This window comes from Salvelinus alpinus, chromosome 8 (genome assembly GCF_045679555.1).
Source record: "Salvelinus alpinus chromosome 8, SLU_Salpinus.1, whole genome shotgun sequence".
NCBI classification, from domain to species: Eukaryota; Metazoa; Chordata; class Actinopteri; order Salmoniformes; family Salmonidae; genus Salvelinus; species Salvelinus alpinus.
In genome coordinates this window covers 73,021,135-73,040,868 of record NC_092093.1, presented here as the reverse complement: position 1 = coordinate 73,040,868, position 19,734 = coordinate 73,021,135, and the positions used below count along the sequence as shown (strand labels likewise).

Below are 19,734 nucleotides of genomic sequence, written 5' to 3'. Positions count from 1 at the left end.
GAGTTGTACATACCACCAGTGGTGGAAAAGGTACCCAATTTTCATACTTGAATAAAAGTTAAGATACCTTAATAGAAAATTACTAAAATAAAAGTACAATCCTACTTGAGTAAAAGTCTAAAAGTATTTGGTTTTAAATAAACATATAAATATAATTATCAAAAGTAAATGTAATTGCTAAAATATAAAGTATCAAAGTAGAAGTAAAAGTATAAATCATTTCAAATTCCTTAGATTAATTAAGCAAACCATACGGCACCATTTTCTTGTTGTTTTTAATTACGGATAGACAGGGGCACACTCCAACACTCATAGATCATTTACAAATTTAGCATGTGTTTAGTGAGTCCGTCAGATCAGAGGCAGTACTTTAGGGTGCCAGGGAAAATGTATGGAGTAAAAAGTACATAATTTTCTTTAGGAATGTAGTGAAGTAAAAGTAAAATTTGTCAAAAATATAAATAGTAAAGTACAGATACCCCAAAAAACGACTTAAGTAGTACTTTAAAGTATTTTTACTTAAGTGCTTTATGCCACTGCATACCACAGGGACAAAATCACTCAAATGTAGTCCCTCAGACGACAGTATTATGGATTTTCTAAGCTGCACAGCCGATATATCCTCATGAACGGGCAGTTTTTTTAAGACTAGACACTTTATCCTAATGGACAATAAAGCTTTTGAACTTGACATTTAATTTGACATGAAGCCATTGAAGCATGACTGACTCCATTAAAGAACAACTAAAAATAAGATGCCTGTCTGAACACTCAATGAGGTGACTCATATGGCATTGTCATGGCTTTGTCTTAGTATGCAGATGCCCCCTTCAATATATTTTACTAATAATATTGCTCAACATTTTTTAATGACAACACCCTTTAGATGTCCTCTTGTTGAATACCTGTGGTGGGCATCATGCCATGCCGTTTGTACGATACCCCTGGCTTCCCCCCTTACCCCATGGCCTCACCTTGACTCTGCCTCCACCAACAGGTAAATTAATCTCTCTGGAACAAGTGTGCTCAGGCCCAGTCCTGGCCGTTCTGCCGCCCTAGGCGAGACACAAAATAATCCGCCCTCCTCTCCAGCAAAACCAGTTACTCCAGTACTTGGGTAAAACGCCCCTTTCTTAAAACAAATGTTTTATTAAATAACAAAAAATGTTTAAACTGTAGCCACTTATTCCCCTTCATAGTTTGTTTGCCTAAACATACCAAATGTATATCAAACTTTGCTTTGTCAGCAATTGGCCATTGTTCTTAGGGGTGGTTAGTTACCCAATGTTACCCTACAAACCTGAAATCACTGATTATCACTACAATTTAGCGCACGGGGGGAAACTCCTGGACAGCAGATGTGAGTAGACTGATTTTCCATTCCAGAAGAAATGCATGATGACATTGTCATGAATGTGATCTCCACAGTTTATACCGTAGGCTATTATTATATTACACTGAACATAAATATAAACGCAACATATAAAGTGTTGGCCCCATGTTTCATGAGCTGAAATAAAAGCTTATTTCTCAAACATGTGTTTACATCCCTGTTAGTGAGCGTTTTTCCAAGATAATACATTCACCTGACAGGTGTGGTATATCAAGAAGCTGATTAAACAGCATGATCATTACACAGGTGCACCTTGTGCTGTGGACAATAAAAGGCCACTCTAAAATGTGCAGTTTAGTCACACAACACAATCCCACAGATGTCTCAAGTTTTGAGGGAGCGTGCAATTGCGTGCTGACTGCGGGAATGTCCACCAGAGCTGTTGCCAGATCATTTAATGATCATTTCTCGACCCTTAGCCGCCTCCAATTTCGCAGTACGTCCAACTGGCCTCAAACGCAGAGCGGTTTGCTGATGTTAAAGTTGTGAACAGAGTGGCCCATTGTGGAGGTGGGGCTGTGGTAGGCATAAGCTACAGACAACGAACACAATTGTATTTTATAGATGGCTATTTGAATGCACAGAGATACTGTGACAAGATCCTGAGGCCCATTGTCGAAACATTCATCTGCCACCATAACCTCATGTTTCAACATGATAATGCACAGCCCCATGTTGCAAGGATCTGTACACAATTCCTGGAAGCTGTAAAATATCCCAGTTCTTCCATGGCCTGCATACTCACCATACATGCCACCCATTGCGCACGTTTGGGATGCTCTGGATCGATGTGTATGACAGGGTGTTCCAGTTCCCGCCAATATCCAGCAACTTTGCACTGCCATTGAAAAGGAGTGGGACAATATTTAACAGCCTGATCAACTCTATGGAAATGCTGACTGGTTTTCTGATCCATGCCCCTACCTTTTTCTTAAGGTATATGTGACCAACAGATGCATATCAGCTTTTACAGTCATGTGAAATCCATGAATTCATTTCAATTTACAGATGTCCTTGTATGAACTGTAACACAGTAAATTCTTAGAAATTGTTGCAGTTTCAGTGTCGATACTTTTTTGACCGAACATTGGTGGAGCGACACAGCAGCTGCTGTTTGAAATACAGGCCACGATCATTTTCTCATCACATAAAGTTCAGCAAGTTGCATTACACTAAACTCTCATAAGCCCATCCCACCAGGCAAGAAACCACAAACCGGACAATCCTTATTTGGTCGACACACGCGTCTTTATGTCGCTAGACAGTGCGTTTGACAGATATAGCTGGCTGAGACAAGGAGACTGAATTATCAGAGGTGAATCGTCGCCGACCACACCATTCTAATATCGCCAGCATTTTTTTATCCGAGACGCACGTCTGTTCAAAGGGATTTTTCTAAACAAAGAGAGAGTTGTTTTACTTTTGAGACCACCGCTGCTGTGTGCATCTAAATTCCGCATTCACCTAACTCTACCTCGACGGGATTATTGTTTTTACACTGACCTGTTGGAATATACAATGTTGAAAATGGAAAGGCTAATTTTTACCACATTGTGTTCTGCATTCTTTTTTACAAGCTGTGTTTCAGGTGAGTCAGAAACATCATGAACAATTAAAATATAGTCTACAATCCTAAACGCTGTACACTAGAACGATAGTATATGGATTAATCAAATGATGCTGATACTGCATTTAAAAGCCATTATGTCCTAATTATTCGTTGGCAATTTCTTGGAACCAGCCTGGTTTACAGTACAGGCAATGCACCCTGTGACCCTCTCATGAAAAGGCACACTGTACCTCACACTGTACCTAATCATTTTTAGTTTCACTCATTGTCAATGTCTAACATTACATGTAGTTAACTGATCTTGCTCTTTTTGTAGGGGACTATCCCAAGGCACAGAACGTTTCTTGGTTGTCTATCAACTTCAAAACACTGCTTATGTGGGATCCTAAACCTTCAAACTATTCATACACCGTTGAATATTCTGTGTAAGTAAAGCATTTACATACTGATATTACTGGTTTTTGCATTTACAGGAAGACGGAACAACACACACACAGAGACACACACACAGAGACACACACACAGAGACACACACACAGAGACACACACACACACAGAGACACACACACACACTAGCCTATGTCTCCAGTAAATATTAAGAAGACCGTGCCTATATAACATTATCATGGTAAGTATGCACTAACCTATTCCCAGACTCGGTCTCTGACCTTGAAGAGTCGGGGTGATGTGTTGGAGGGCAGGAAAGATTTAGGAGAGCAGGAACAATGTGAGAAAAGATGTGAGGACTGATGTGATCAGACTACAATTTAGATCCGCTAAAAGGATTTTCAGGAATTGAAGTATCTTAACCTGGTGAATAGTTCAATAAAAAAATAAGGAATACAAATGTTGTATTTATTTAAGTACAATTTGTGTGATATGTGGTGCAATGAGAAAAATATTATAATGCAAGTCAAATATTAAAATAAAATGTGGTACTTTTCTTATTGTTGAACTAAGATAAAAACCCAGACCCAATGAATGACCTAAATAGAACCAAAAAAACCATGTTTGAAGATAATGATAATCCTTTGACTGAAACCTACCATTACGTCTATTTCAGTATTGGCCAGAACAGAGAGGGGAACGCTAACAGTATCAGAACAATGTTGTGACTGTATCATAAATATCTTCTTTATTTCAGAATCGGTCAGAACAGAAAGAAGAACCAACACTGTATCAGGACTATGGCGACAGAGTGTGACCTGTCCAACTCTCTGGTGGACCTGAAGGCCATATACTCCGCTGACGTCCTCTCAGAACCTCTACGTGGTGTGAACTCTGACCTCATAGAGTTCCCCCACACAACCTCGGAGAGGTTCACCCCCTACGAAGACAGTAAGTATTGCATCGCAGCCACCTACACTACATGTCATACCATTTATACTATTTTGTCCCTACGAAGACACTAAGTAACCCAACTACCACCTGTCATATCAATGCACATTTTCCACATGTACCCAGACAAGCACCCCATTCTTATAGAAACCTTTGGTTGCGCTGGCATACCAGTGCATACTATATTTTCCACATGCGAAGTGGCTCCAAATGTGACAAGCAAGCATGTCAATCTCTACTGTTATTTTCCTTCCAGCGCTTATAGGCAGACCTAAGTTCAAGATCGAGGTGAGCAAAGACAAGAGGAAGATCACCCTGTATGTAGAAGACCCTCTCACAGCCCTGTTCAACGAGCAGAACCAACAGAAAACCATCCGGGATGTCTTCGCTGATGAGCTGCAGTACAAAGTCACCTTTGGGAAAGCAACAAGCACAGGCAAGGTAAGCTCAAAGGGGAGGGTAATAAAAGTGGCAGCCCTACACTAGATATTTACAGTTCCTCAAAGAACTAGAGCCTGGGGCCAAACCAAGTGAGATAGAGGACATTCGTCAATTGTGTAAGCTCCTTAAAGGAGCAAGTCAAGGAATATAATTAAATGAAATGCAGTGGATGATATAAGTTTTGCAAAGCTCACTTCTGATTATATTGCAAATCTCTCCCTCCCACTGAATCGGTCAGAACAGAAAGAGGTTAAAGAGGTTAAATCAATGTTGTTTCAGTGTAATTTGTCAACATATTGTGACATGGAATCTAGGTAGAAAATAAATTAGAATTGTTGTTGTTTTAAGGGTAAAATATAAACTACAGGATTATGTCATCATGGTAACCAATTTTCAACATAGACAAACCTTGTATGAAATATGTTGAATTTGTACCTTTTTAAAACAATGGCAGATCTTCAACGTAATATCCACTATCAGAAAAAAATAATTATAAGCTTGGCAGCACCTCCTACTGGAGAATTTATCTACCCTTTCATCTCCTATCCAGTGTTTTACCCAAGCCCAGCCCTGCCAAGCTATGATATTTGTCACTGATTATAACCAATGTGCAATTGTGAGAATGATTGTTGAAAAATCTCCACTTAAAAACAAAATAGATTCACTGTTGCTATATATGTCATTCCGGCACAGCCAGAAGAGGACTGGCCACCCCTCATAGCCTGGTTCCTCTAGGTTTCTTCCTAGGTTTTGGCCTTTCATGGGAGTTTTTCCTAGCCACCGTGCTTCTACACCTGCATTGCTTGCTGTTTGGGGTTTTAGGCAGGGTTTCTGTACAGCACTTTGATATATCAGCTGATGTAAGAAGGGCTATATAAATACATTTGATTTGAAATTTGATTTGATAAATACCTCTGTTTGAAATGAACTCCGCAAAGGGACTTGGCTACGCCTTGTCCCGCTGAGTCGTCCATTATTTCCAAGGTAATGTACAGAACGTCGGCGTTTAGCCCTTAGATATTGAATTGGGTTTGGTTGTCAACGCAACCAAATATCAATATTTGAAGATGTTCCATCTGCTAGGATAGTTCCATCTGTGCCACCGACTTAGTCTGGCTTTAATTCCAGTTTGTATACAAATGAGTAATTGATATGTTGGATTCACATCTCCATCTCAACCAAACATTTAAGTTAAAGAATAAGACTAAATAAAATCTTACTTTATTTAAAGTGCATTTAAAGTTTGATTTGATTTAGTCCATGTTTTTAAACTTTTGGTTTGAGATTTTGGTTTGAGATGACAACCAAACACAATTCAATATTAATTTTGAAATCCAATAACTAGATTATTAACTTGTGGACAAGTTAACAAATTATATGTTGGATTCACATCTCCAACTCAAACAAAAATATAAGTTTAAGAATGGGATTTAGCCAGTGGCTCAGATGGAAATATCCAAGCAGCAGAGACTTTAAATGTTAATATATGGTTGCATTGTCAACCAAACACAATTTATATGACTTTTGTAATTCAGTAAATAGCCCAAAGTTAAGGCTTCTCTTACAAACTAATGTAACATTCAACCGTAAAATGAGTAACAAATCCATGGTCACATTTTGATGCTACCGTAACTATACATATCTTCTTATGTAGTCATATGAAGCGTGCATGTTCAAGATGGCATGCATAGGTCATCGCAGGTCTGTGGAGATCTTCACAATTACTGTAATAATCTGCGTAGAATCAAACGGCATTGATTAATTGCACCATGTACTTTTAATGTAATCTCAACTGCAATCCAGGTCATTTGGTTCTGACCAAGCAAAGTGATAACACATTCATCTGTTGTATAAATAAACAAAATATTTGATATTGTATTCCCGTTGAACTTTGCTGTGCTTTTTAAATGGTTGAAAGCGTTGTGATAGACGTTTGGGTGACAACTAAACCAAAAATCAGACATTGTTTTTCTATTGGAATTTGGTTGTGCTTTTAGATGGATGAAAGCATAGTGATAACACATTAGAAATTCAACTCACTTTTGGCCGTCTTTTTGAGTGGGTGAATAGAGGTTTGAATGTCATTGATCAACGTCTCAACCAAAATATTTTTATGAATATTTGATAGTTTTATGACATAATACAAGCTCTTCTTTATGTAATTCTCCCTCTAGAAAACGAAGATCTCTGCAAGCAGTGAGATAGAGTTAGACAGGAGGGATGTAGATCCCGGAGTGAGTTACTGCTTCAACGTGCAGGCCTACATCCCCTCCCGCAGCACAGACAAACAGCTGGGAGAGCTCAGTCAAAGACAGTGCTCACCGGGCGACGATAAGTCCATCTTTGAAGGTAAGGATACTAACAATGCCATGGTTGTGGTTTCAAGTCCCACAGGGATCACATACACACACAAAACACTGTACTGCTAGTGGCTTTGGATTAAAGCATCTGCTAAGTGGTATAAAGTGCCTTGCAAAAGTATTTAGCCCCCTTGGCATTTTTCCTATTTTGTTGTATTACAACCTGTAATTTTAAATGGGTTTTTATTTGGATTTAATGTAATGGACATACACTAAATAATCAAAATTGGTGAAGTGAAATGAAGAAAAAAATAAACTTGTTTAAAAAAAATGGAAAAGTGGTGCGTGCATATGTATTCACCCCCTTTGCATTGGAGCCCCTAAATAAGGTCTGGTGCAACCAATTACCTCAGAAGTCACATAATTAGTTAGATTGCACACAGGTGGTCTTTATTTAAGTGTCACATGATCTCAGTATATATACACCTGTTCTTAAAGGCCCCAGAGTCTACAACACCACTAAGCAAGGGGCATCACCAAGCAAGCGGCACTATGAAGACCAAGGAGCTCTCCAAACAGGTCAGGGACAAAGTTGTGGAGAAGTACAGATCAGGGTTGGGTTATAAAAAAATATCCGAAACTTTGAATATCCCACGGAGCACCATTAAATCCATTATTTAAAAAATTGAAAGAATATGGCACCACAACAAACCTGCCAAGAAAGGACCCCCCACCAAATCTCACGGACGAGGCAAGGAGGGCATTAATCAGAGAGGCATTAAAGAGACCAAAGATAACCCTGAAGGAGCCGCAAAGATCCACAGCGGAGATAGGAGTATCTGTCCATAGGACACTTTAAGTCATACACTCCACAGAGCTGAGCTTTAGGGAAGAGTGGCCAGAAAAAAATAAGCAAACCTGCTTGGTGTTCGCCAAAATGCATGTGGGAGACTCCCCAAACATATGGAAGAAGGTACTCCATTCAGATGGGACTAAAATTGAGCTTTTTGGCCATCAAGGAAAACGCTATGTCTGGCGCAAACCCAACACCTCTCATCACCCCGAGAACAGCATCCCTACAGTGAAGCATGGTGGTGGCAGCATCATGCTGCGGGAATGTTTTTCATCTGCAGGGACTGGGAAACTGGTCAGAATTGTAGGAATGATGGATGGTGCTAAATACAGGGAAATTCTTGAGGGAAACCTGTTTCAGTCTTCTAGAGATTTGAGACTGGGATGGAGGTTCACCTTCCAGCATGACCCTAAGCATACTGCTAAAGCAACATTCATGTGGTTTAAAGGGAAACATTGAAATGTCTTGGAATGGCCTAGTTAAAGCCCAGACCTCAATCCAATTGAGAATCTGTGGTATGACTTAAAGATTGCTGTACACAAGCGGAATCCATCCAACTTGAAGGAGCTGGAGCAGTTTTGCCTTGAAGAATGGCAAAAATCCCAGTGGCTAGATGTGCGAAGCTTATAGAGCCATACCCCAAGAGACTTGCAGCTGTAATTGCTTCAAAAGGTGGCTCTACAAAGTATTGACTTTGGGGGGGTGAATAGTTCTGCGCTCTCAAGTTTTCAGTTTTTTTTGACAAATTGACAAAAATATTTTGCATCTTCAAAGTCGTAGGCATGTTGTGTAAATCAAATGATACAAATCCCCCCAAAAATCTATTTCAATTCCAGGTTGTAAGGCAACAAAGTAGGAAAAATGCCATGGGGGTTGAATACTTTCGCAAGCCACTGTACGTATATATTATCGTGATAAGTAGTACTACTGAGGTTTACTGTAGCAGGGTTGGTGTCTTTTATTCTCCCGAGACGCGCAGCAGTCGAAGGCACTGTCACTACAGACACCCTGGTTCGATTCCAGGCTGTATCACAACCGGCCGTGATTGGGAGTCCCATAGGGCGGCAAATAATTGGCCCAGCGTCGTCCGGGTTTGGCCGGTGTAGGCCGTCATTGTAAATAAGAATTTGTTCTTAACTGACTTGCCTAGTTAAATAAAGGTTACATTTAAAAAAAAATATATATATATATATATATATATTTATATATTTTTTATATATAATTATATATAATTTAAATACATTTCTGGCTCATGGGTCAGCCTTGATCTTTTTGACAAGTTGTGTTCATTAAGGGAATTTGGCCCTGTTTTAATATATTCTGCAACTCGATAATTCATGTTGGCCATTATATTTTTAAGGGAGTTCAGGAATGCATCTGTGGTACTGAGGATATCGAATCCTTAGCCACTTAGCTAATGCCAAGTCCTAGTATTACAAATGTAGAATCATTCATGATGAGAAGAGGGTTATAGGTGCTGATCATATCTCCTAGTGGGCCAATCAGGATGGGAATGCGAAGGATAAAATAAGAAAATGAACTACTAATGTTTAGACTGAATGTGAAATGCAACACTGGAAAAGTCCCTGTGTGTGTGTGTGTGTTTGTGTGTGCGTGTGAATCACCGTCTAGCCCAATAATGGTTCACAACCCTATTTCCTCTCCAGAGTATGGGATCGGTGTGATCGCTACGGTCATCCTACTTATCATTATGATCATAGTAGTGGCTATCGGAGTCACAGTGGTGTGCTGCAAACGCAGAAGGAATGCCAACAGAAGTGGAAAAGAGGGAGTCCCACTAAGAAGTGTGTAAAAAGGGAGTGCATCATTGACACACACTTGGGAATACAAGGTACAACTTAACTGGATTTACACTTTGAAAGGGAGTCTGCAGGGGCAGCCCCAGTTCAACATTCCACTGTCAAACACTGGAGTTCACCATTTTGTTTCTGTGAAACTGCACAGTGAATATGGTACACGTACTGTAGTGTATATTCTGTTTCCATACAATGCTGCAAATATCCTCCTTTTTGATTTTGTAACTGGTACTTCTACTGCTGTGATTATTAGCTTTTAGAAACACTACCAACTCTTATTTTATTGTGTTTTATATCGTTTTTAACTTGATATAATCTTTGGTAAAATATAACTTTATTTTGGGAGACTGCTGAGTACTAAATCATATGGGAAATTAAGATTAGTAGGATTATATATATCATTTTTTATTAAGATGCTTAATTTATTATGTGTAGCCATTCTGAAAGTAATCTTTGTATTTTAGGTTATTTTAAACATTTAGGGGATCAGTAGATACAGTAGCCTATATGTTGAAACTAAATTATTTTGCGTAAGTTTTGCCTTATAGATATTTAATATATTTATACTGAGTGTACAACACATTAGGAACAGCTGCTCTTTCCATAATATAGACTTACCAGGTGAATCCAGGTGAAAGCTATGATCCCTTATTCATGTCACCCGTTAAATCCACTTCAATCAGTGTAGATGAAGTGGAGGAGACGGATTAAATAATAGTTTTTAAGCCTTGAGACAATTGAGACATGGATTATGTATGTGTGCTATTCAGAGGGTGAATGGGCAAGACAAAAGATTTACTGTAAGTGCCTTTGAACGGGGTATGTTAGTAGGTGCCCTGTGCACCGGTTTGAGTGCGTCAATAACTGCAATGCTGCTGGGTTTCTCACGCTCAACAGTTTCCCGTGTGTATCAAGAATGGTCCACCACTCAAAGGACATCCAGCCAACTTGAAATAACTGTGGGAAGTAGTGGAGTCAACATGGGCCGGCATCCCTATGGGACGCTCTCTCGACACCTTGTAGAGTTCATACCCCGAAGAATTGAGGTTGTACTGAGGGCAAATGTGTTGCAACTCAATATTAGGAAGGTGTTCTTTATATTTTGTACACTCAGTGTATACCAAACAGTTAGATGATAAAACTGGATGTAAAATAATCAAAGCAAAATTAAACACTTTTATAACTGTGGAGTCTGGTACTAATATGGTACTCTTGTTTGATTTTATTGGCATTTTCACAATAAAGTCTTATCATTAATTTGTGGTAATGTGTTTATCTTTGATATGAGACATTGTTGAATAGTGGGTGTATGTTATGTTAATGTGACTATGTCTGGTGAGAAAGATTACGCAACTTGAGCGTTATCACAGCAGACATCAGTCTTGTGTAGTTCCTGCAAAAAGGTCTAACCAGCACCACCTACAGGTCACTCAACTGACAATTATTTCACACAATTTTGGGGGTGGGGATCTCCAAGAAAAATAGAACACATTCAAAACATTAAAATTCAGAGAAAATCATATTTAAATTTTTTTGTTACAGTCCAAGACAATTATTAACCAAAAGGAAAATAAAGAGTTAAGATTCATTGAACTAGAATGAGGAGATGTTTTCAGTTTTGTAAACTGCTTAAAGATACAGTATGCTCTTAGAAACAGTCAGCATATTAGGCCTGCAGTAAGTCAACAATGAACATCTCGTGATGCCGTTGCCTGTGTCAGACTTTGCGTTTTGCCAGTCCTGTTTGGTAAACACATTTCCCATCAGTCTGGATGTAGCTGACAGTCATATTGTTCTCTGTGACTTCAAAGTAAGCGAACCCACCGGATGTATGATTGACAGCGTTGGAGAACCGTTGCCATGAAGACGGGAAGCTGTTGATGTTATGAATGGAAATTTCTGTAAAGGCCCCGCTCCCGCTGACCACATAAGAACTCCCATCATCCTCTCTGATAAACTGGTAGGAGTATGGAAAGTCAGGTCAACATCAGTTGTTCAAATAAGTGACTGAAATGGTAACATTTGTCTATTCAAACTGTAACATTGAACCCATGTTATTGTATGTACGTATATGGTCATAACATGCATGATAACCCACCTGTATACTGTGGTCATGACCACTCAGATAGACTGTGACATCATACTTCTTCAGCAGTGGCCGTAGTCTATCCACAAGACACTTAGTGGGGCCATGATCACCAATGGACCACACAGGATAATGACCAGCTACCACAATGAACTCTGACCTGGGAGAAAAAGATAGACACAAGACTGTGTTAGCCGGCTGAGCTAAAGCCTAGCAATTCGCTTCGGGGAGCTAAAACAATTATTTGTCTCAGGCAAGGTTACTCATAATGTAAGTCTGGCTTACTGAACCTTTTCTGTTACAGGAGTATCTAGTCCTCCTACGGTAACAGCTTGAGGAATGTATGTGTTGCGAAGGTCTCTTGATTAAAAAAGTGATGAGAGTGGAGGAGTGGAGTTTTGAGAGTGGAGGAGGCTAGTCAGTCAGGGATCCCTACAAACATGCTCTGAAATCTTCACATTCTTTTCCCGAGACTCAAACAACAACTTGTCAGATCGGAGACTTTTCTTTCCTCTGAACCGGGAAAAACATTGAATCCATCCACGTCTTATTTAAGTGTTAAGTTGTCTGCTGTTCTACCTCAGTGGTTTGACAGATGTAATTGAACAGTGTACTTAAGAGGCTGTGTTTGATCTGTTGTGTTTTAGGGCCAGTTTCTCGAATCTAGATTAAGCCTAGTCCTGGACTGAAAAGCAGAGTCAAATCTCCATTCGGCTTTTCAGTCCAGGACTATGCTTAATCTAGATTCGAGAAACTGGCACTAAAACACAACAGGTCAAACACAGGATCTTAAGTACACACTATGCTTAATCTAGGTCCAGGAAACTGGACCATATGGACTTACTTGCTGTTTGCCAGTCTGGAGTTGATCCAGTCTAACTGCTTGGCAGCAGCCTCCGGGTCCTCTTCTCCTTTGGGCTGGGTCCCCTCATAGGTGTTCCCACATAGCACTACGGTGTCAACCATCAGGACAGTCACTGACACGTTACTCTGGGGAACCTTGAACTTGAGCTCATAGTACAACTCAGGGAACCTCCTGAGGTAACGAGGAGAGAAGAACACGGCCATTATGGTTCTGTGTAGCTCAGTTGGTAAGCAACAAAAAGGTTGTGGGCATTTCCCACAGGGATCGCATACTAAAAGTGTATGCACAATTTGGAATAAAGCATCTGATAAGTTGAATATGAATATTGGGTCCCACTTTAAACTAATTACAACTAATAAAGGCTATATACACTGATTATACAAAACATTAAGAACTCCTGCTCTTTCAGTGACAGACTGACCAGTTGAATCCAGGTGAAAACTATGATCCCTTACTCATGTCACTTCAAATTGGTGTAGATTAAGGGGAGGAGACCAGTTAAATAATGATTTTCAAGCCTGGTGTCAATTGAGACATGGATTATGTGTGTGCCATTCAGAGGGTGAATGGGCAAGACAAAAGATTTAAACCCCCTAGAGTCGATTAAATCCCCATCAAAACTCATCAGTTTAAGCTAGAGATATCAGTTTTTTTGCATTGGATGCGTCTCAATCGCACTTCCACATCAGCAGTGAAAAGTGGCAGAGCTAGAGCGGTGTTTGTCCAACCATTAGACATCCCAAAAATCTTCACACGAAATTGTCTGTAGCGTCCGAACAGCCTACAAACTATTATGACCACTCTATGGAAAGGCGAGACTCTCACTCACGAACACGATGGTGTTCTCCGTTTTGCTCTATGACCCCCACAAGTGTCATGGGACTCATCTGAAGTCGGTACCGTTGATGTGCCAACTTCTGTTTGAAGCGACCAAACTAATTTGACCCCACTGTGGAAACGGGACATTGTCACGAATATGATGGTGTTCACTGTTTTTCTCTAACACCTCCACTAGTGTCATGGGACTTGTCTGAAGGTAACCGGTAGAAAGAATTATGGTGTTTGGAGGTAGTTTTGTGCCTACCCCCATAAAAGGGGTTAAATATGTGTAAAAAGAAATATCATAACAATAATAATTGTAGTAAAGGCGAAATTCAATATTTTATCTCGAAAAAATGTGTACACAGTACGAGTCAAAAGTTTGGATACACCTACTCATTCCAGGGTTTTTCTTAATTTTTTTTATTATTTTCAACATTGTAGAGTGTTAAACAAATCAAAATATATGTTTATTTGAGAATCTTCAAAGTAGCCACCCTTTGCCTTGATGACAGCTTTGCACACTCTTGGCATTCTCTCAACCAGCTTCATGAGGTAGTCACCTGGAATGCATTTTAATCAACAGGTATGCCTTGTTTGTGTAATTTCTTTCCTTCTTAATGCAGGTGTCTTGTGACAAGTTAGGGGTGGTATACAGAGATAGCCCGATTTGGTCCATATTATGGCAAGAACAGCTCAAATAAGCAAAGAGAAACGACAGTCCATCATTACTTTAATACATGAAGGTCAGTCAATGCGGAACATTTCAAGAACTTTGAAAGTTTCTTCAAGTGCAGTCGCAAAAACCATCGAGCTATGATGAAACTGGCTCTCATGAGGACCGCCACAGGAAAGGAAGACCCAATGTTACCACTGCTGCAGAGGATCAGTTCATTAGAGTTAACTACACGTCCGATTGCAGCCCAAATAAATGCTTCACAGAGTTCAAGTAACAGACACATCTCAACATCAACTGTTCAGAGGAGACTGCGTGAATCAGGCATTCATGGTCAAATTGCTGCAAAGAAACCACTACTAAAGGACACCAATGAGAAGAAGAGCCTTGCTTTGGCCAAGAAACATGAGTAATAGACATTAAACCGGTGGAAATCTGTCCTTTGGTCTGATGAGTCCAAATTTGAGATTTTGGGTTCCAATCGCCATGTCTTTGTGAGACGCAGAGTAGGTGAACAGATGATCTCTGCATGTGTGGTTTCCACCGTGAAGCATGGAGGAATGATGGTGTGGAGGTGCTTTGCTGGTGACACTGTCTGTGATTTATTTAGAATTCAAGGCACACTTAACCAGCATTGGTACCACAGCATTCTGCAGCAATACCCCATCCCATCTGTTTTGCACTTAGTGGGACTATCATTTGTTTTTCAACAGGACAATGACCCAAAATACACCTCTAGGCTGTGTAAGGACTATTTGACCAAGGAGAGTGATGGAGTACTGCATCAGATGACCTGGCCTACACAATCGCCCAACCTTAATCCAATTGAAATGGTTTGGGATGAGTAGGACCAGAGTGAAGGAAAAGCAGCCAACAAATGCTCAGCATATGTTGGAACTCCTTCAAGACTGTTGGAAAAGCATTCCAGGTGAAGCTGGTTGAGAGAATGCCAAGAGTGTGCAAAGGGTGGCTAATTTGAAGAATCTAAAATATATGTTGATTTGTTTAACACTTTTTTGTTACTACATGATTCCATGTGTTATTTCATAGTTTTGATGTCTTCACTATTATTCTACTATGTCGAAAATAGTAAAAATAAAGAAAAACTCTTGAATGAGTAGGTGTGTCCAAACGTTTGTCCAATCAAATAGCTAAATGATCCATAGTATGACCATCTTAAAACAATTTCACACATCAGTCTAGAACCCCCTCCCAAAGTGGCTTTGAATGGGGTATGGTGATAGGTGCCAGGTGCACTGGTTTGAATGTGTCAAGTTCAAGAACTGCAACGCTGCTGGGTTTTTCATGCTCAACAGTTTCCCGTGTGTATCAAAAAAGGTCCACCACCCAAAGGACATCCAGTCAACTTGACACAACTGTGGGAAAGCGTTAGAGTCAACATGGGCCAGCATCTCTGTGGAATGCTTTTGACCCCCTGTAGAGTCCATGCACCGACAAATTGAGGCTGTTCTGAGGGCAAAAGGGCATGCAACTCAATATTAGGAAGGTGTTCCTAATGTTTTGTACACTCAGTATACAGTATATAGCATACAGTAATAATTCTTAAGCACTGCATAAAGGCTTCACAAATCCTCTGTAAGCTTATGTCTTATAAATATTCACAGTGCGAATTTGTCAATTCACCCTATAGTGGGATTGTTTATTTTACCCTTTCTATACCATGAAATTCTCTTATAGAGGATTTGTGAATCCTTTATGGATGCTATATAAAGCCTTAATAAGTTGTACTTTTAAAGTGGGACCAAATATTGTATTCAGGATGTGGTGAAAACAATCAAAACACACAGTTTATCTAGTGCACTGTTAAGATGCTCACCATCTCTCCGATCTGTTGGAGTAAGCAATCTGAGCAGACACATTTTTTAGATGGTCGTGGTTTCCCGCCACAAGGTACCATGGGACGTCAACGAGTGATGGTTGAGAGAAGACACGCTCGAAGGTGTGCTGCAGGAAGAAAAATTATATTATTATAAACCAGGAAAATGACTGATGCAAATTCACAAACAAGTCAATTTTTCTTTAAAGGAAAAAAAGAAAAAAGAATGGTGGAAATGCTCATGTTTTTTGTTCCTATTTTCTATTATCAATTTTAACATAATTATGTTACATATCATCCTGTGTGCTGCAAAACTACTAATATGCCAATGCTCTGTAGAACTAGTTAATCTACAAAATGCTACCACAAGAGGGCAGGCATTTGCTTCACTTGTTTATTTTTTTTCACAAGAAGATAATCACATCCATCGGCACACACTGGTTGAATCAACGTTGTCTCCAATTGGCGTCTGTGCCCAGTGGGATGGCTCAAGAAGAGTTCGTTGAGCGAAAGTGCCCTCTCCACTATCATCTTAATACAGCTTCATCTGTCAATCTGTGTTACGTCACTCTGTGTACTCAACAAACCACATTCCCTCTGTAACAAAGCTGGGTGGCTAGAAACACGGAACTACTGTGAATAGCTCATCGTAATATACCTACTACTGTACATACCATTTTATTTTCCTAATTATATTGTCTGTACACACCACATATTTATATTTTCACTAATATATCTACCTTCATCGTTATTTCTTTATTTCTTGTTTCGATTGTTATATTATTCTGTATTTGTATTGTATTTGCGAGACATTCCACTGAACTGACGGAACTCAAGCGTCTCCCTGCACCTGACATAACACCTGCAAATCTGTGTACGAGACCAATACACTTTGATTTGATACTGTACACAACACCTATCTCAACACAGAATGGATCATAATATATTTAGCCTGCCCTTTGTAGTTAACAAAGTGTCGTACATTTTACAATATGATATTACCACTGTGTTTTGAGTGTATTGAAGTGTGAACTATGAACTGTGTTTTCGTGTGAACTGACCTTGAAGCGTGGGTCATCCACGTCCTTCACTCCGCCATAGTAGAAGTGGTCTCCCAGACTGAGGACAAAGTCCAGGCCCAGGGTCTGGGCCGCCCAGGACATCTCCTCAGCGATGGCCTCCTCATGAGGGGTGTAGTAAGGGAAGAGCGGGAGTCCTCCCCAGTCCCCCAGCCCAATGAACCGCAGCGATGCTAAAGGACAGGTATAACCAACACAGCAGACCAATCACACATCATTCTTCTGCTACTTTTTATTTCATACTATCTCATGTGCTTGAACCAAAAACAAAAAAAGTCTTTGGTACAAAAACAAGTCTTTGGTACAATTACATTACAGTCTGATTTCAAAATGATAATAGAAAACAGCCACACGTACAGATAACAGTGATAGATAGAAAACTGTACCTTGATCCAGTGGTTGGCAGTGAGGCCAGAATGAATGTAAGCACACCAGTAGCAGCAGATACAACCTATCCATTATGCCAGGGTGGAGAGGAATAGACTTACTAACAAAGAAAACGAACAGTTGAGCAGTTGGTCAGTGTGTCACACGCTGTAACAGGAAGAAGACTTCTATTTGTTCTCTTTAGAACGTTTCATATAGAGGAAGCAGTATTGTGGTTTCAGAATAACTTCCTTTATTGAGCCATGTCAGAAGACAAGACAGAACAACGGATAGGCTAGCCGCTAGACAATCAATTTAAGTGATCAAATTAGCATATAATTGTATATTTGGAATGTAAATAAATTAGCTACATATATGAATATTACAATTAGATGAAAACAAGATATTTAGTAAAAATATATATATACACAATTTCACCTAAACTTATCACCTGGACATATTTACAGTCCAACTATAAAACTTCCCTTAGTCTGTCTCTTGATTTAATGATTAACATGGAAAGAAAGGTCAGGTCAAGTCACGTGTGTACTTGAGTTCTGTACTCTGTACCAGTGGATGTCAATGACCTTTCACCTATTACGCCAGAGGTGTACAAAGACAGGGCGTGTTCAATGTAAAGCTTAGGTACCTTTTTGTATGACTCTGCTGTCTGTGCCAAGGTTCAAATGGGAAAGTCATTGCTACATTACGTGCCTTTACGAAACGCATCTATGAGCAACTCAAGTATCCTTATAAAACAAAGACATACTGTAAAATCACAGCACTTATCAAACTTAAAATATACAGCAAATTATTACTCTGTATGTGGAGTTCATATCGTTTTCTGACGATATGTTTTGAACTCTGACCAAGGTAACCTATCACCCACATTCTCCAGAGAGGTATCAGCCTCTATCAGGGTTGACACGTTTCTGTCTCCTCCCATCAGGCGACCCCAGCACAGGCTTCAATCATACTACCTACCAAAGAGAATGCATTAAGGTTGAAAAACTCTGTCTACCTGCCCTTCCCATTCCTCCTATTTACAGTCTAGATCCTCTATGGGCTTTGTAGGACATAAACCATAAGTCAACTAAACACCTGTTCCCCCATGTAACCCTGTGATAATATGACAGTCTACTCCAGTCACAGTCTCTTTTTAATGAACGTTATGTTGATACAGTTATTGCAGGTCCATGCTCTTTTTAGTGTCAAGCCACAATATTATAGTCTCTCTCCCATATAAAACCATGTGTTCTGCAGAAGCTGTTTATTTACATTTCAGTAAAAAAATGAACTTTGTTACAGTATATTACACTGAAAAACAGAGGCAGCTGTTGGGTCACTGCAGCAGCGAGGGGCCAAGAAATAAGGCTTCTGGGGTCTGCTGATCAAGTGCACCATCCTGATACAAGGCAGGGCAACACATTTCATACAATCTCACATTTCATACAATTCCACATAAATCAATAGTCAGTCATCAAGTGACAAGCCTACATACCGCTACACGCAGCCTGAGAATTACTGTAGTAATGGAAGTAGTGCCTCAGAGACCGACGTCGTGCTCGAAGGGGATCGCCTGAGCGCTGCACAGATATCGACCACATAGTGAGTACTCATTTGGGATGAAAGATTTGTAATTCTGGCCAGAGCCTTACTCAGGCTGCTCCTCTGGAACACTTTGGTAGCATCCCAAATGGCACCGATCCACTAGATGGCACTGGACAAAAGTAGTGCACTATATATGGAAGAGGGGGCCATTTGGGACGAAGTCACTGAGAGGACGGGAGTCTCGGGCTTCAGGCTTCACTTCCTCTTTACTCTACAGTAGATCAGAGTTCCTCTCCTCCATAAGGAATAGCCTGGTCCTTGACAGTACCAACGGATCAGGAACTAGGCTAGGAAATCACATGGAACGATTTCACCCCCGTAGGGGCAAGCAGCAGCTTCATCTGTATATTATACAGTTGAAGTCAGCTATACAGTTGGCTGATTTCTTTTGATTTTCCCATGATGTCAAGAAAAGAGGCACTGAGTTTGAAGGAAGGCTTTGAAATACATCCACAGGTACAGCTCCAATTGACTCAAATTATGTCAATTAGCCTATCAGAAGTTTCTAGAGCCATGACATCATTTTCTGGAATTTTCCAAGCTGTTTAAAGGCACAGTCAACTTAGTGTTTGTAAACTTCTGACCCATGGTAATTGTGATACAGTGAATTATCAGTGAAATAATCTTTCTGTAAACAATTGTTGGAAAAATGACTTAACCGACTTGCTAAAACTATAGTTTGT

The 19,734-nt window shown here is 39.9% G+C and overlaps 2 protein-coding genes and 1 long non-coding RNA gene across 3 annotated transcripts; 1 reads left to right on the top strand and 2 right to left on the bottom strand.

The window, feature by feature from the left end:
• Window positions 1–2,538: 2,538 nt before the first annotated feature.
• LOC139583672 (tissue factor-like) lies at window positions 2,539–10,969 on the top strand. The gene is made up of 6 exons (XM_071415000.1): window positions 2,539–2,981; window positions 3,280–3,388; window positions 4,108–4,301; window positions 4,558–4,742; window positions 6,917–7,091; window positions 9,563–10,969. The coding sequence occupies exons 1-6, from the start codon at window positions 2,912–2,914 to the stop codon at window positions 9,706–9,708; spliced, it is 879 nt and encodes a 292-aa protein (XP_071271101.1). The 5' UTR covers window positions 2,539–2,911; the 3' UTR covers window positions 9,709–10,969.
• On the bottom strand, window positions 10,899–17,761 carry LOC139583671 (tartrate-resistant acid phosphatase type 5-like). Its single transcript, XM_071414999.1, has 6 exons — window positions 17,461–17,761; window positions 17,057–17,247; window positions 15,996–16,123; window positions 12,643–12,834; window positions 11,811–11,958; window positions 10,899–11,669 (listed from the first exon to the last, which is right to left on the bottom strand). Exons 1-6 carry the CDS (start codon window positions 17,531–17,533, stop codon window positions 11,430–11,432), a joined length of 972 nt encoding a protein of 323 aa, XP_071271100.1. The 5' UTR covers window positions 17,534–17,761; the 3' UTR covers window positions 10,899–11,429.
• A 934-nt stretch (window positions 17,762–18,695) lies between these two features.
• On the bottom strand, window positions 18,696–19,491 carry LOC139583669 (uncharacterized). The gene is made up of 2 exons (XR_011676586.1): window positions 18,942–19,491; window positions 18,696–18,845 (listed from the first exon to the last, which is right to left on the bottom strand). It is a non-coding gene; the product is annotated as an uncharacterized lncRNA (long non-coding RNA).
• Window positions 19,492–19,734: the final 243 nt, after the last annotated feature.

Coding starts and splice junctions, on each gene's coding strand:
- LOC139583672 (XM_071415000.1), top strand. CDS start 2,912: ATGTTGAAAATGGAAAGGCTAATTTTTACCACATTGTGTTCTGCATTC. Junction 2,982..3,279: donor TTTTACAAGCTGTGTTTCAG/GTGAGTCAGAAA, acceptor CTCTTTTTGTAG/GGGACTATCCCAAGGCACAG. Junction 7,092..9,562: donor CGATAAGTCCATCTTTGAAG/GTAAGGATACTA, acceptor TTTCCTCTCCAG/AGTATGGGATCGGTGTGATC.
- LOC139583671 (XM_071414999.1), bottom strand. CDS start 17,533: ATGGATAGGTTGTATCTGCTGCTACTGGTGTGCTTACATTCATTCTGG. Junction 17,248..17,460: donor CTGCCAACCACTGGATCAAG/GTACAGTTTTCT, acceptor CCTGTCCTTTAG/CATCGCTGCGGTTCATTGGG. Junction 11,670..11,810: donor GTCATGACCACAGTATACAG/GTGGGTTATCAT, acceptor TACTCCTACCAG/TTTATCAGAGAGGATGATGG.